The 13,649-nt window shown below is 39.7% G+C and overlaps 1 protein-coding gene across 5 annotated transcripts in view; it reads right to left on the bottom strand.

Annotated features, from left to right (window-relative positions):
* Positions 1–13,620, bottom strand: part of MRPS27 (mitochondrial ribosomal protein S27) — a 49,956-nt gene extending 36,336 nt beyond the window's left edge. For 2 of the 5 annotated variants that reach the window (XR_004842427.1, XM_009642176.2), the window contains exons 1-4: positions 12,517–13,620; positions 11,739–11,816; positions 5,686–5,756; positions 3,098–3,156 (exon numbers count right to left, since the gene is read on the bottom strand). Coding sequence is in view for 4 of the 5 variants with exons in the window: in XM_009642176.2 (XP_009640471.2) it covers positions 3,098–3,156; positions 5,686–5,756; positions 11,739–11,816; positions 12,517–12,550 (242 nt within the window). In the remaining variant the exon portion in view is untranslated. Of the gene's footprint in view, positions 1–3,097; positions 3,157–5,685; positions 5,757–11,738; positions 11,817–12,496 lie in introns of all 5 variants that reach the window. The other 3 variants (XM_035897510.1, XM_035897512.1, XM_035897511.1) reach the window with 3 other exon arrangements.
* Between the last annotated feature and the right edge of the window lie 29 nt (positions 13,621–13,649).

Consider the following 13,649-nt stretch of genomic DNA (forward strand, 5'->3'; position numbering starts at 1 on the left):
GGGGGGGGGGGGGGGCGGTATTCAGAAGAGAACAAAAAGAGGAGCACTGAAAGCAGATGACGTCATGCCTCAAAATGGCCTTTACCATCTTATTGACATGTTCCACAATGTAGTGTAGCAGTTTCCACTCAGCTATTCTTGAGAGCTCAAGATCCTCTGTGGAGACAGTATGGCTGGAGATCCACTGCTTTAAAAGGATAGAAAACTGAAACAGGTCTAAATATAATACGTATATTGTATTTCGGGACCCTGAATGCATTATGGTAATGCTCCAGAATACTATTTTTTGAAACTATGTTCTGCCTGACACAGTACAAGGAAAGTCTCCAGTCTACAAAGCTTACAAGTTCTGGCACTCCCATCTTCAGGAAAACCCCACACAGAGAGCACAGAAATGCCATTTACTTCCCTCTGATTCTTCCCACAGGCACAGTTTGCCCTTTTGTACCAGGAACATTTTCCATCCTTGTAGGGGTCTTGGAACTGACTAGCCTTCACCTCAAATTGCCAGAGGCACCCGACACTGGGGAGACACACCAAAATCTCTCCCTTATTCTCTACAATCAGTTGAGGGGAAAACCACAGGACACAGGGAGCATTCTGCTTATTTATGTCAAGGCAAATGCACATACATCCCACTTACCAGGCCATGTATATGCCATTTGCTCACAATGGATTTCTATACCTTAGAAGAGACAAAACCACTTTTCACTGATACTGCCTTTATCTTTTTTAGAAGCTTACCTTCCTCCTTATATAAAGTACAAAAATTGTGCTTTGAACTATTTCTTATTAAGCCAGAAAACGAGATTTATTGTTAAAGCTTCTCTGTTTCTTAACTCTCCCTCTCTACCATCTCCTTTATGTCTCATGGTGTGGTCACTTTTGCAGGACTTTTTCTGTGTCAAACATCCTCCCTAGCTGCAAAGAGATATCTTTATAAACATGTCCTTCATTTGAACTCCAGCTTAAGTGCAAAATGTAAAGAACAATAAAAGGAGCCTTGCGGGTACCAACCAAATCTCCTATTTCCTGAAGCTAGCACACTTATTTTCATTTGAAAGGGAAGCTGATGTTGTAATTGGGATTTTTACATTTTCACATGAATTACAGACCTCTCTAAACTATTTCATTACCTGCATATAAATGCATTTTGAGAATAGTTTCACAGATCGTGCTGGAATGACGTCTCCTGGAAACTGATGGTAACATCACCAAAAGACTAAGCACTTTGCAACACCAAAACAAAGCAGCATTACAGGGACACACAAGAAAAATTCCAACCAAAGCATGTCTGACAACCCATGTGACACATCAGTACCTCTCCGTTCTCTCCACACAGACTACTAAAATCTGTAACAATTACAAATGGCCATATTTGATGTGTGCGTAACTATGCGCTCACCAGCCACAGGCGAATTATTTCTTAGAGAAACAGTAAATAACTGTAATTATTTTTGAACTGCAAATCTCTCCTTTAGAATGTTTTTAGGGATAAAACCTCTGTATTTTAAACTGATGTACTAACCAGGTACAGACAAGAGTGGGGAGGATGTTTACATGTTAGAGATTCCCATTCTGTTCTCTCCCTCTTACTATGGAAGTTTTCTATGCTTCTAATCTTTTGTCACTCTCTCTGAACCTAGTTTTCAAGAACATGTAGGATATATTACACATAAACATCTCACTCTGGCTATCTGGATTTTATCTGTACCATTTTGAGACTCAGCAATTAAACTACCCCACTTTCCATTGAAAGGTTTCTTGGCATCCCTTACCCTACAGGACCCAACTCCATCACGGAGAACTTAAGTCTGTGTGGCACAATGTACATTACAATCTTCAAGAATGTTAGCAAAAGGTACTAATAGCACATCTGTGAAACAAAAGGAGGACTTGCGTTAAACTGGCTTTGCTTTCTCCTGTTTTCACCTCACCTGTTGCAGGATGGAAAACCAATTCCTGACCACAGATTCTGACAGGACTAATGACATCTTGATCAGAAGGAATGAAAGCTCCATTAACCTCCTCTCTGTGAGAGATTCTTACTCTTCTTACTCAGTTTATTTTTCATTACAGGATACGGCTAGTATTAGCAAACCAGGTTTCTCTTGTTTCCATCTTGGAGCTCTGAGGTTCATATACTGCTCCAGTAGTACCAGAGAATCACAGAGATCTGAAGTCTAATGCAGTCATGCACTTACAACTATGCATATACTTAAAACAGCCATCCAGTAAATGTCTCTATTAAAATAACAATAATTATTATTTACAAATAACAACCTGACATTACTTGTAAAGATACTCTCTCGGGCACTTTGACAGGATGAGTTACTTTCTCCATTAGGAAACTTAGCTCTCAGAATCTGTGTGCAACCATCCATAAAAGAACTAATTTATTTTAGTGATCAGCAAGAATTACTGCCCTCTTAAAGTCAGCATTGAGATGTATTGACCTGAAGCAAGCAAGCATTCAATCTGACACTAGCAGAAAAGGTATCCAGTACACTTCACTCAACACAAAAATAGCTGCAAAAAACCCTAACGACAGGGGAACTACACAGCTTATCCAGGGAACATTAAGTACTAAGGGGATAAACCCCAAAACTATACTTCATTTAGCCTGGCTGACTTTACCATTACCACAGCATGCCCATTCTCATTTCTGTTCATTGTAAGGAGACAAGTTTCCGTGACTCCTACACTTACAATGCACATACACATATAGCCAATTTAGTTAAATTATGACTTCGAGGAGAAAACAGTATCAGAACAAAAAACTGTAAACAAACATAATTCCCTATCATTTCTGCATCTCTAATGTAAATCATAGCTGGAGGTTGTATTAGCTGTTCAGTGGCTCAGATTAACATGCTTGACAGGAGTCAATACCAGAGGTCCAGGAGGGCAGCCAAAACAAAGGAGAATTTACCAAGAAGGCCCTTAGCTATGAGTTGTAAGACAAGTAGATGGACATATTTTGCAAAAGAGAAATCAAAGGCAGTAAGCTGGAAAGGGTCAGAGTCTTAAAAGGGCACGACTTCGTGGTATTTACTTGTTTGTCTCAAAGTTCATGTTGAAGGAAAAAGGTACTTACTTGTAAAGGTAATATTCAGCTTGATCCACTTCCTCTCGTGAAGAAATGTTGTCAATAAACTGATTAAAAAAAAGAAATAAAAGTTTCAGAGGGAGCATGCAGAAAGCATATTAGAAGAAAATGCCACTTCAATAAACAAAATACATTTGTTTGGCATATTTATGTGTTTGACAGTACTGGAGGTCTTCAAGTCTTTGCTTGCTCCTACTCAGGTTTCTTCTAGATTGCTAAAAGTCAAGTCTTTTTAAACCAAGACAACTTTCCTCCTCACCTCTAAGAATCATTATGCACTTTGAAACATGGCAACCATCTAAGAATTATGTCCATATAGCTCAGTACCCTGTATTTTTTCTGTTTCTCTGCTCCTTTTGCTCTTTAATCACATCCTTTGATTTGGGAATACATTCAGTTCCTCACTTTTTTCCCCCGATTTTGAGTGAGTTTCAACATGCCTTAGTTCTCTTTCTAAAAAGTATGCTTTTCTCTAATATTTGCTTGTTGTGTCTATTCATACTATAAATTCTGAAGGACAGGGGCAACAGCATTTTGTATTTTACCACACATACAAATAAGAAAAAAATCACCCCCCATGTTGTAAAGCACAATTTTCCTCTCATTTAAAACCTTGTCTACTCCAGGCAATATTCCAAAATTCCCAGTGCTACCAACTATTTAAATAATAGCCAAGTTTTCAACCAGACTTTGTCTTATGGTTAACAGTGAATCCTGCTTTCTTGCAGATTTTACTAACATAAGCATAAAGATGCCAGCACACTCTTCCCAATATAATACCTTTAGCTCAGAATATATAAACAACATGTTCTCAAGGTCTGTACTTCTCTTTATCCTAAGCATAAGCTAAAAATAATAGTTTCAGCTGACTGGTACTTGCTCTCCAGTTTCCTAACTCTCCTTGCATGCTGTATACACATAGGTCTCATCTTTTGAGTGCGGCAACTAAAGCCTGTGTGCTTCATTTACATTTTAGAAAATAAGAATCTGATATGAGCTCCAGGTACTGGAAAGTGGGGCTGTTTGGCAATATGGAAATGCCACTTCTGCAGGGAAGAGGTCAGCCCAAAGCAGGAACATGAAGGAAATGAATAAAGCTGATTAAGTAACAAAAGGAAGAGGAGCACTCACTTCCCCCATGGATGCTGCTTCAGAAGCAATGATCAAGAATGCTTGATCTGTACAAATGTTTGATCTTGTAACTGTATAAAATGTTCTGCAACTCCTCAGTTAGTGGTGCCAATGATACTACTTAGTGGTGCTACTGAGGTACCAGGGTGGTGATTCAGCATTTTTGGATAATTTTGAAGACTGAAATTAGTTTTGTTTTTTTTTAAAAAAACAAGTGACATCTTCAGTACAAACACTCACTTACACAGGGAACTTAAAAGCACATTTTGCATCTCTGCCTTCCCCAGATTAACCCATCCAGAGGATGGAACTGGTTACTATTTCCTGTAAAAGTAATGGCTTCATTTATCCCACACCAGCATTTGTCCTGCCTCAGTCTGCTGAGGCAAGGAAAGAGCACTATGGAGGCAAAATTGTGCTGGTTTGGGCTGGGATAGAGTTAATTTTCTTCATAGTAACTGGTATGGGGCTACATTTTGGATTTGTGCTGAAAACAGCGTTGATAACACAGGGATGTTTTTGTTACTGCTGAGCGGGGCTTACACGATGCCAAGGCCTTTTCTGCTTCTCGCACCACCCACCAGCAAGGAGGCTGGGGGGGCACAAGGAGCTGGGGGGCAACACAGCTGGGACAGCTGACCCCAACTGACCAAAGGGATATTCCATACCATATGATGTCATGGTCAGCATATAAAGCTAGGGGAAGAAGAACAAAAGGAGAGACGTTCAGAGTGATGCCATTTGTCTTCCCAAGTCACCATTATGCATGATGGAGCCCTGCTTTCCTGGAGAGGGCTGAACACCTGTCTGCCCATGGGAAGCACTGAGTGAATTCCTTGGTTTGCCTGGCTTGTGTACATGGCTTTTCCTTTACCTGACAAACTGTCTTTACCTCAACCCATGAGTTTTCTCACTTTTACTCTTCCAGTTCTCTCCCCCATCCTACTGCGGGGGAGTGAGCGAGTGGCTGTGTGGGGCTGAGTTGTCAGCTGGGGTTAAACCATGACAAGAATGTATCCACCTCTGCCCCTCTGAAAGGAGCCTTAAAGTGGAGGAAGATGCACGCAGACAGGCAGTGTGCTAGTTCACTGCATTCCCTTAGCAGCCTGGGTTCTTATAAAGTGTCTGAGGGGGCGTTAAAGATCTCACTAAGCCAGAAACCACAGGAAGGCAGGGAATGTGTATTAGGGAAATACATAGCAAAGTAACAGTGAGGCCTGATTTTACCTGCTTCTATTGTGAAGACCCTACAGTCCAGGTACTAACTAATAGGTACAAAGTAACAATAAAACAGCTTTACACAGCAATTTAACAGCGTAACATGACATTTATGATCCCAGAGCTCCCAGCAGAAGTGATATCATTTATCCCCTCTCAGCTCATTTGATTTCATAAGCATTCCACTGTCATTTCCGTCACTTTATGATTGGGATTTATTTCCTTACCCGGGCTATTGTCAAAGAGCTGACAGGCAGCTTTCTTTCATAGGTTCTGTCCATCAAGTGGGCTAAGTCAGCTGGAAAAAAACAGAAAAAAGTATGTTTAATCAACTGGCATTACAGGAAAATCTGCAGAGCCATCATATAACCTAGAATAGAACCTCTGTCCCCAAAATCAAATTCTGGTTCCTTCTTAACATCTCATTTTGAAGTTGTATTAAAACAACACTTTGAATTATTTTTAAATACTTTAATAGAAAATAATACATGGAAAGGTTCTCAACATGATGATTTTATCTTCCTAGAAAGAAGGAGGGAAAAGCAAACTACCCTATAATGTGTTGGATGAAATTAGTATAACTAATATAATGGATCTAAAAAAACTGAGCAGATGTCCTTAAAATTCACACCCGCTTTCATGCTTACCATGTGCTGGATGGTGCTTTTGGCATGGGTTTGTCCTTTATTTTAACGTAAAACAATGGCACACAGAAATAAGCAGTACCATCCTGATAAACCCCACAATCACAAACAGCAATCCAAAGAAACCCTGCTAATCAAACTGGGCACTGTGCCAGTACCCTATTAACTTTATAGCATTCTGCTCTAGCAGTCGTGTAACAATATTAATTTCACCATACACGAACTTTAAGCTTCTGACTGTTGAACAGGTAGCCAAACATTGCATTTAATGAATTTAACTGGAAGTTAGATTCACTTAATTTTGAGTTTTAGTTTTGTACTGTTCCTGGAAAAGAATGATGACTGAGGAAGACTAAGCTGTTTATTGTATGCTTAGTGTCAGCTGTTGAATTCTTAGCTGCGACACGAACTGATGATATCCAATCTATAAAATTTAGACACTTCAATCATACTCTTTCTTTGTAACCTCCTGCATCTTCCAGGACCAGGAATCTGACATATTCTCTCTGCCTGATTAGCACCTTGCTTCATCCTTTGCACCCCACGACTACAACCATTACTAAGCCAGCCTCTCCTTTGACACTTCTTGATTAGTCCATTGGCCATCCTTCAAGAGCTGATGGGTTCGCTCATTTTACAATTTATCTTCCAAAAAGGTCATCCAACCTCCACACCTGCCAATGAAATGTGAGGTAAGCACAACTTGCAGCACCACATTAAAATTTCTTCACCGAAAGGGTTGTCAGCCACTGGAAGGGGCTGCCCAGGGAAGTGGCTGAATCCCCATCCCTAAAGGTATTTAAAAGATGGTTAGACAAGGTGCTTAGGGAGATGGTTTAGTGGTGGGATGGCAGGGTTAGGTTAACAGTTGGACTTGATGATCTTAAAGGTCTTTTCCAATCTAAACGATTCCATGATTCTGTAATTTACTAAACCTTCTACTTCGGCAAAGTTGTCAGGGGCAGGAAGCAGCATTGCACCAGTAACATGCCATGTCTCCGAGGGATGCAGACCATGTATGTTCTGTCCACAAAACAAGTGATACTACTATTCATCATTTTAAAAACACACCTCTACCACCAGTGAGTACTGAGGGGTATACAGTTCTAACAATATGAATTGCATTCAATGCTACTCTGACCTTAAAGGTACTCTCTCAAATTACAAAACATGTGCAAAGATTTTTGCTGCAATAAAATGATAGAGCCTTGATGTGGCATAAAATGGTTGACTCTGAAGTCTGGACAGTGCTGCTGTGTGCCACATAGCAGTATTCCATGTCTACGTAACACCTTCCTTCCCGAGGCACTTTATGGTCTTCTTGAAAAGACAAAAAGAGCATTTATCTCTGGCTGAGGGAAGGCATTCATTTCATGACCATGAAAGCAAAGGAAATCTGGAGCAAAGTTACTGAGGCAAGTACCAGCTCCCACAAAATACAACACAGGATGTTGAGCTGATGTGGGACACCAAGGCCATGCTAATCCAAAGTACCATTAAAAAAGATGGTTTAGTAGTTAAGACATTTCTGTGGGAATATCCTTACAAGAAGTGCCTGTATTTGACTCTGTATTACTGGTCTCTCCAGCATCTACAAAGGTCATGATGGAGCATGTAGGTAATGACTTTGGAGGCATTCCCAGTAGCGCTAAGTCAGAAAGAATGGATGCTGCGGCTTAGTCAACTTGTCAGGAACTAAGAACTGGCGAGATCCTTGGCTAAACATACTAAGCCAACTGTCACCCAACATTCTTCATCTGCATTTTGAGATAGCTGGAAAAAAGTATTCACTCTGAAATCTGCTGTTTGATGACATAGCAATGTGGACCTGAGACAACTGCACAGAACAGGAGATCATTTATCTATTCCAGAACTATTTTTGTTATGCATCACCCTCTGAAGACTGGAAGGTGATACCTTGGGCCATACTCAATGGCCCCTGAGCTTGGCACTTCTTTTGGCTATGTGCTTGTGAAGATGAAGAGCCCATTTCAGGAAACACTGAGTGCTTAATTAAAATATAAACCAAATGAATACAATGCTATGAGTGCAAGATCCCAAGACTGTTAGCCATTCATACACAGGCTGCCTCTGGGAGAGTTCACACACAGAATTTTAATGATTGACCTTTTATGCTGCCTACAAAGCTGGAACTCTCCATCAGAACTTTAGCATGGAAAGCAACATGAAGCATGTATCTATCAGCTCCAGTGTAACAGTCACAATAAAATGAAAGCTGATTAAACCACAAAGAAGACAAATCAAGTTAATGAGAAATTTAGCTTTATTTGCAGACAAATTGCTGTTTCTGCTGTAGTTTCTAGATATGAATAATATGCAGTGAGTAATTCTTTCCTGGCTTGTTTTCTCTGAAGAGCACCTAAAACCAGACTTTTTTTGTCATATTCATTATTTGAAATAATTCAGCCACCTATTGTAAACCAAGTTTTCTCCATAAGCTGGTATTGAATAATCAATATTGAAGCATCTTCTGAGTTAAAAACATCCTGACAGCAGTACTAGAATGCAAGAATGTGAATGCCCAAGTCTCCTAGGACTACTGGTAGTAAAACTTGAGCACTAACATTGGTGTATAAATTGTTTTAATGCCCAAAGCAAAATTCTATGTACATTCTAACAGATGTATGTTGCAAGTACTTTTATCTGATTGTCACCACCGAAGAGCACACCTATACATATAATCTCTCATCTGCATTGCCTAAAAATACATTTCTAAAAGGTGAACTTTTACAAAACTTTTAATTTCTCTGAAAACATACTTCTGTATGTTGCAGAATCTCATGGACTGAGCTGAGGTCATTTAACTTCTGGCCATGACTCTACAGTTGTCTCTACAATATTGGTATCTGAGATTTCATGTTTCATTTTCAATTGTTCATAGAAAGTCAATGTTTTGCTGCCTGCAACAGGGTGATTAAGGACAATGACTGGGAAAATATTGACCACCACCTTCCAAGTCAGTGGTTAGGACATCTAATACCAGTTTGGCGGTCTAGGAAATCAACAGAGTTTCAGTTTGCTTCACAATGTGTACCTATCCCCAGCATGTAGCCACATCAACAAGTGGCACACTTGGCCACCATGTATGGTCACTACCCTCTTATTCTTAGAAGTGTTCCACCCAGGACAGGGTTGAAATCCAGCAATGGGGAAGCAACAGGAAAGCGGATACAACTATGACACAAAGTTCACCTGTCCTGGGAATGATGGGCAGAGCTAATACCTTAACTCACATACTAACATTTTGTTTTCTATATAAAGCAAGCCTTGATTTATTTTAAAGACCCAAATAAAATATAAGGGAAGGCTCAGGCAAGTACTTCACATGCTTCACATTTTTCAGTATTTCCACATGCCTAGCAGCTTCTGGAAAGAACTACCAGCTTTGTGCTGAAGGCTTTGAATGGGAATTCTTCAAGTCTGTAAAGGCAGCACTGCCACCTGGTGCTGTAGATGAGCCATTTTGGGTACCATGAGTTTTTCTAACAAAAAAAGACACTTCATATCTCACTTGGATTCTGCCATCCCCTGGTATTCTGGTAATTGCTATTCTTCTCATCAAGACGCTCGCTTATTGTCACTTAATTCTACCCTTGTTAGTGATGAAACAACTGAAACATTGGAGAATCTGAGTCCAGCCATGCCTCCCGTTTCCGTGATATCTCATTTTTAATAAGTAGAGTCCAAATTACTTCTAGACAAGTATCCGCCTAACAGCAAGCAGTCTGTAAATTCCAAATTAATGCATTTTCAATTCCTACCTTTTTGAACAAATGTGCTTCTGTAAACAAAATACAGTCTTTTTCTTTCCCACACTTTTTTCACTAGTGAAATTTGCTAAACTCGTTCATGCTCAGAATGCTGAACTGAGACTAAAAGAACATAATAAAGCATATCTTATGTGGACACAGTAAATGAGTTTGAGTCTGGGATGGCACCACATCACTGCAGCAGAGAAATGGAACTGACTTTAAACCAAAAATACTTCTTTTTCCTTTAAATGTATTCCCACAACATAGTTTTGCAGAATAACAGTCCTGAAACTGCATTTGAAATACACAAATAAAAGAGCATCCCCTCAATGCAAGGAATTCACTGCAGCTACAATCACCAGTTGCTACACACAAGATTCTATATGCAACCATACAACTGATTGCTACAGAGCAGACGTCTGCAGGGCTGTCTCCTCTTTGAAAATGCTAATACAGCTGACACGGTGTTAACTTGTTTTCCCTCTTCTGTGAACACAAAATGAAAATGCAAAGCAGTTATTTGAAAAGCATGGAACAGACATCTGCTTTGGATCAAGACCATCGGCAGAGCAGCAGCAAGAACTGTGCTTGCCAAGCAGTCATGAAAGGTCTTGCTAGGCCTGGGGAAAACCAAACATGGACTGTACCAGCATTTGCACAATAATGTTTTTTTCTACAGTGGGTTTCTATTGCCTATTACTTTTGTCAAAACAAGAACTCTTTTTCATCTGGAGGTGACTGGTTCAAATGCATTCCAGGGCACTAGTCTGTGGCTCCAGCCCAAAAAACACTGCATGAGCAGTCCTATTAACAGTAAAGGGTGACAAGGTATTAACAGTCTCGGCAGGATCCAAGCTACAGTAATGAGCACCCACTGGCTGTTTCTGGCCCACGTACAGTAAAACATGTTGACAATACTACCCTAGCTGTTTATAAGCAAATAAGAGAAACACATAAGTGCATAAAAAACATTACTCTGATTATTTTGTCTGTCTTCTGCCTGACAAAAGCCCTTGAATTTCACCTGCTGGTTCTTCTTTCAGCCTAATAATCTGTGTTACAATTAACAAACACAGTTCAAGGGCCCAGGAATGAAAAATGGAAGACAAAGATTATGCATTAAGAGTGTGTCCAAAACACTCAAGGTACAAAATAATGCATATGTATCTTTAGCATGGAAAAATATTTTGCATGATGCTTTCTATTTAACAGTTACCAAAAAGACAGTGGAATGTCATTTCATATGTAATCTAGCCAAAGAATTTAGCTATGAAATTCACATGAGAGATGTCAGCACCATATGCAGATACAGTTCAATGTACAACTTCTTGGAAATTAAATGTTTAGTTTCATTTTTCCACAAAAGAAAACCTAAAATTTCAACATGAAATGTAACTTCCCCTCCTGCAAAACTCTGAGGAAAATGTTCTTCTGAAAAAACGTTTTTAAATAGGAATGCCCAGTAATACTTACAGGTCTTCTTTCGTGCTGCATTACAATTAAAACAACATCAGCAGAGGACAATGAAGAGGACACTCCAAGAGAGTCTTAACTATGACATTCATAAAAGCTTAGGATTTTGTGAAATAAATAAATCAGCTTGTAGAAACCAAACTTTAATTAAGTGGACAAATTCTAACTTGTTTGTGCATTACAGCTCTGAATATATAGGACGGATTTTTAATATGTTGAGCACATTTTGATATAGGGACTCAGAGGCATTTTGCTCCACGCATTTTTTATTTTGAATAAAATTTATTTTTTATTTGAATAAAATTATTTATAGATGATGCGCTAGTCTAAAATGAGTTCAGGTTGCAAGTAATTAGTCAAAGTGGAGAAAAAGAAACAAACTTTTCTTACCCAGGCTATGCTCCTCTTTTTGCCTCTGTTCCCATTTTGAGCTGTCCACATAGGCCACAGAAAGAAGAGATCTTCTACCTAGTGAAGAAAGAAATCACTATGTAAGCCAGGTTGCTTAGACATCTCTAAACTAATGGTTTGATCAGATATCACCTTTTTCTGTCACTTTTACTGAGTTGGATGCATTAAATTGTCTTTATGACACAGCTGTCAGCAGCAGCTACCGTAACAGTTCAGATTCCTTCTATGTAGATGGGACACTAATTCATCATTTTTAAAACAGAAAAACTTTCCCCTAGAAGTTTTTTTTCAGCATGAAACAATCTCCCAAATCTCAGCTCTTTTATTTAAGAAAACTATATTGTAAAGATAGAAAACAAACCCAAACAACAATAAAAGACAGCTTCTTTGTGTGCACAGACCTTTTTCATCAAATGCTAGCAATAGCTGAATGTAGGCATAAAAGCATAAGCAAAAAAGATGATGCGCACAAAAAGGCTTTTCTGTTGTTAGACAGTTATTTTTTCCACCCATAAAGACTTGTCTCACTGGAAATGAAAGGTAGATGCTCATCTGGAAATACTCCATTTTTGATCATCTGCTTTTTTTGCACGTCCTGCAAACTGGAGGATGTGCATTCACTCAAATGTTTTTGAAAGTTTTTTCTAAACTATCTTTGTACCACCTTTGAAATCTGCTTAAGACACTGTTCTAGCTTTTGAAACAAAATGGAAAATCCTTCCATTGGAAGAACAAACCATGTTTGCGCATCACTCACAGATGATGAAGCCTTGAAGGTGCACGAGGAACATCTGGATAAGATATAGAAATATATGCAGAAGGCTGCAGAAATTAATGTTAAGAAACAGGAAATATTCTAAAAATAGACATTACTACACTACACACAATTCTTAACAACTATCTTAAAGCCTTTATCTGAAAACCTATCTGCTACCACAGTAAGTTTGTTATTCTTGGGTGTGAGGCAATTTTTCTCCTTATCAACCTTCTGCCATGCAGTTATACACACACATCCAGCTCTGAACATCTTTGCAAATTTTTGTCAAAAAGAGCTGGTACATGGAATTCCACAGTCAGAATATGCACAATGCTTTATCAAACCGTTAGAAAATAAGAAAAAGAGGTATTTTTGTTTGGTTGCTGGGGTCTCTTTTAAAGCTATTTTCCATTATGTTGCTAAGAGAGGCACACAAGAGATCTGGAGTTTTGTTTTGGTTTTTTTAGGATAAACTTCTGTATGTTCATTCACAGATAAGGATGCCAGTAGCAAGCGTGAGGCTTTTAAGAACTATTTTCCATAGCACAAGCAACTGTCTGTATGCCAGTGCATTGCTCTGGTAAGCTGGAAGTCAGGTTTGAGGTCTTCAGGCCGGTTCTCCGCTGAGCAGCTCCAGTGCCAGAGCAAAGGGCGGCGTTTTTGAGATATGGGCATCTAGCTACCAGGAAGCAGCACGGAGAAATTCATGCTCGGGGACACTGAAAAGGCACAATGAAGTTACCCGTCATCACCACGCTTTAAGTAAACGTTAGGGAGCTCAGTTCTTCCCAAAGGTCAGGATTTCTGGAAAAGTGGTTTTTCAAAAGCATCGGTCTTGGTTGTGCTTCTGTCACCCGAGTTATTAGCTTTTGCTGAAGACTTACTGCCGCGGGTTTGGCGGCCCCCATACAACTCCCTGTGGGTTGCCGTGACCGGAAAAGGGAGGTCCTAAGGTACCGAGCTATGAAATCGGCACGGTGGAACATCTACAAAAAGCAAATTAAGAATCGTCTCCCGCACCGCATGCTAGCGATACGCCGCTCTCAGAGCTGTCTCCCATTTTGCACACATGTACGCGTGTGGAAAGGCGAAGGCCAAGACCCCACGCACCACCCCGTCCCTGCTCACGCTCC

Source organism: Egretta garzetta, unplaced genomic scaffold (genome assembly GCF_000687185.1).
Source record: "Egretta garzetta isolate BGI_Z169 unplaced genomic scaffold, ASM68718v1 scaffold617, whole genome shotgun sequence".
NCBI classification, from domain to species: Eukaryota; Metazoa; Chordata; class Aves; order Pelecaniformes; family Ardeidae; genus Egretta; species Egretta garzetta.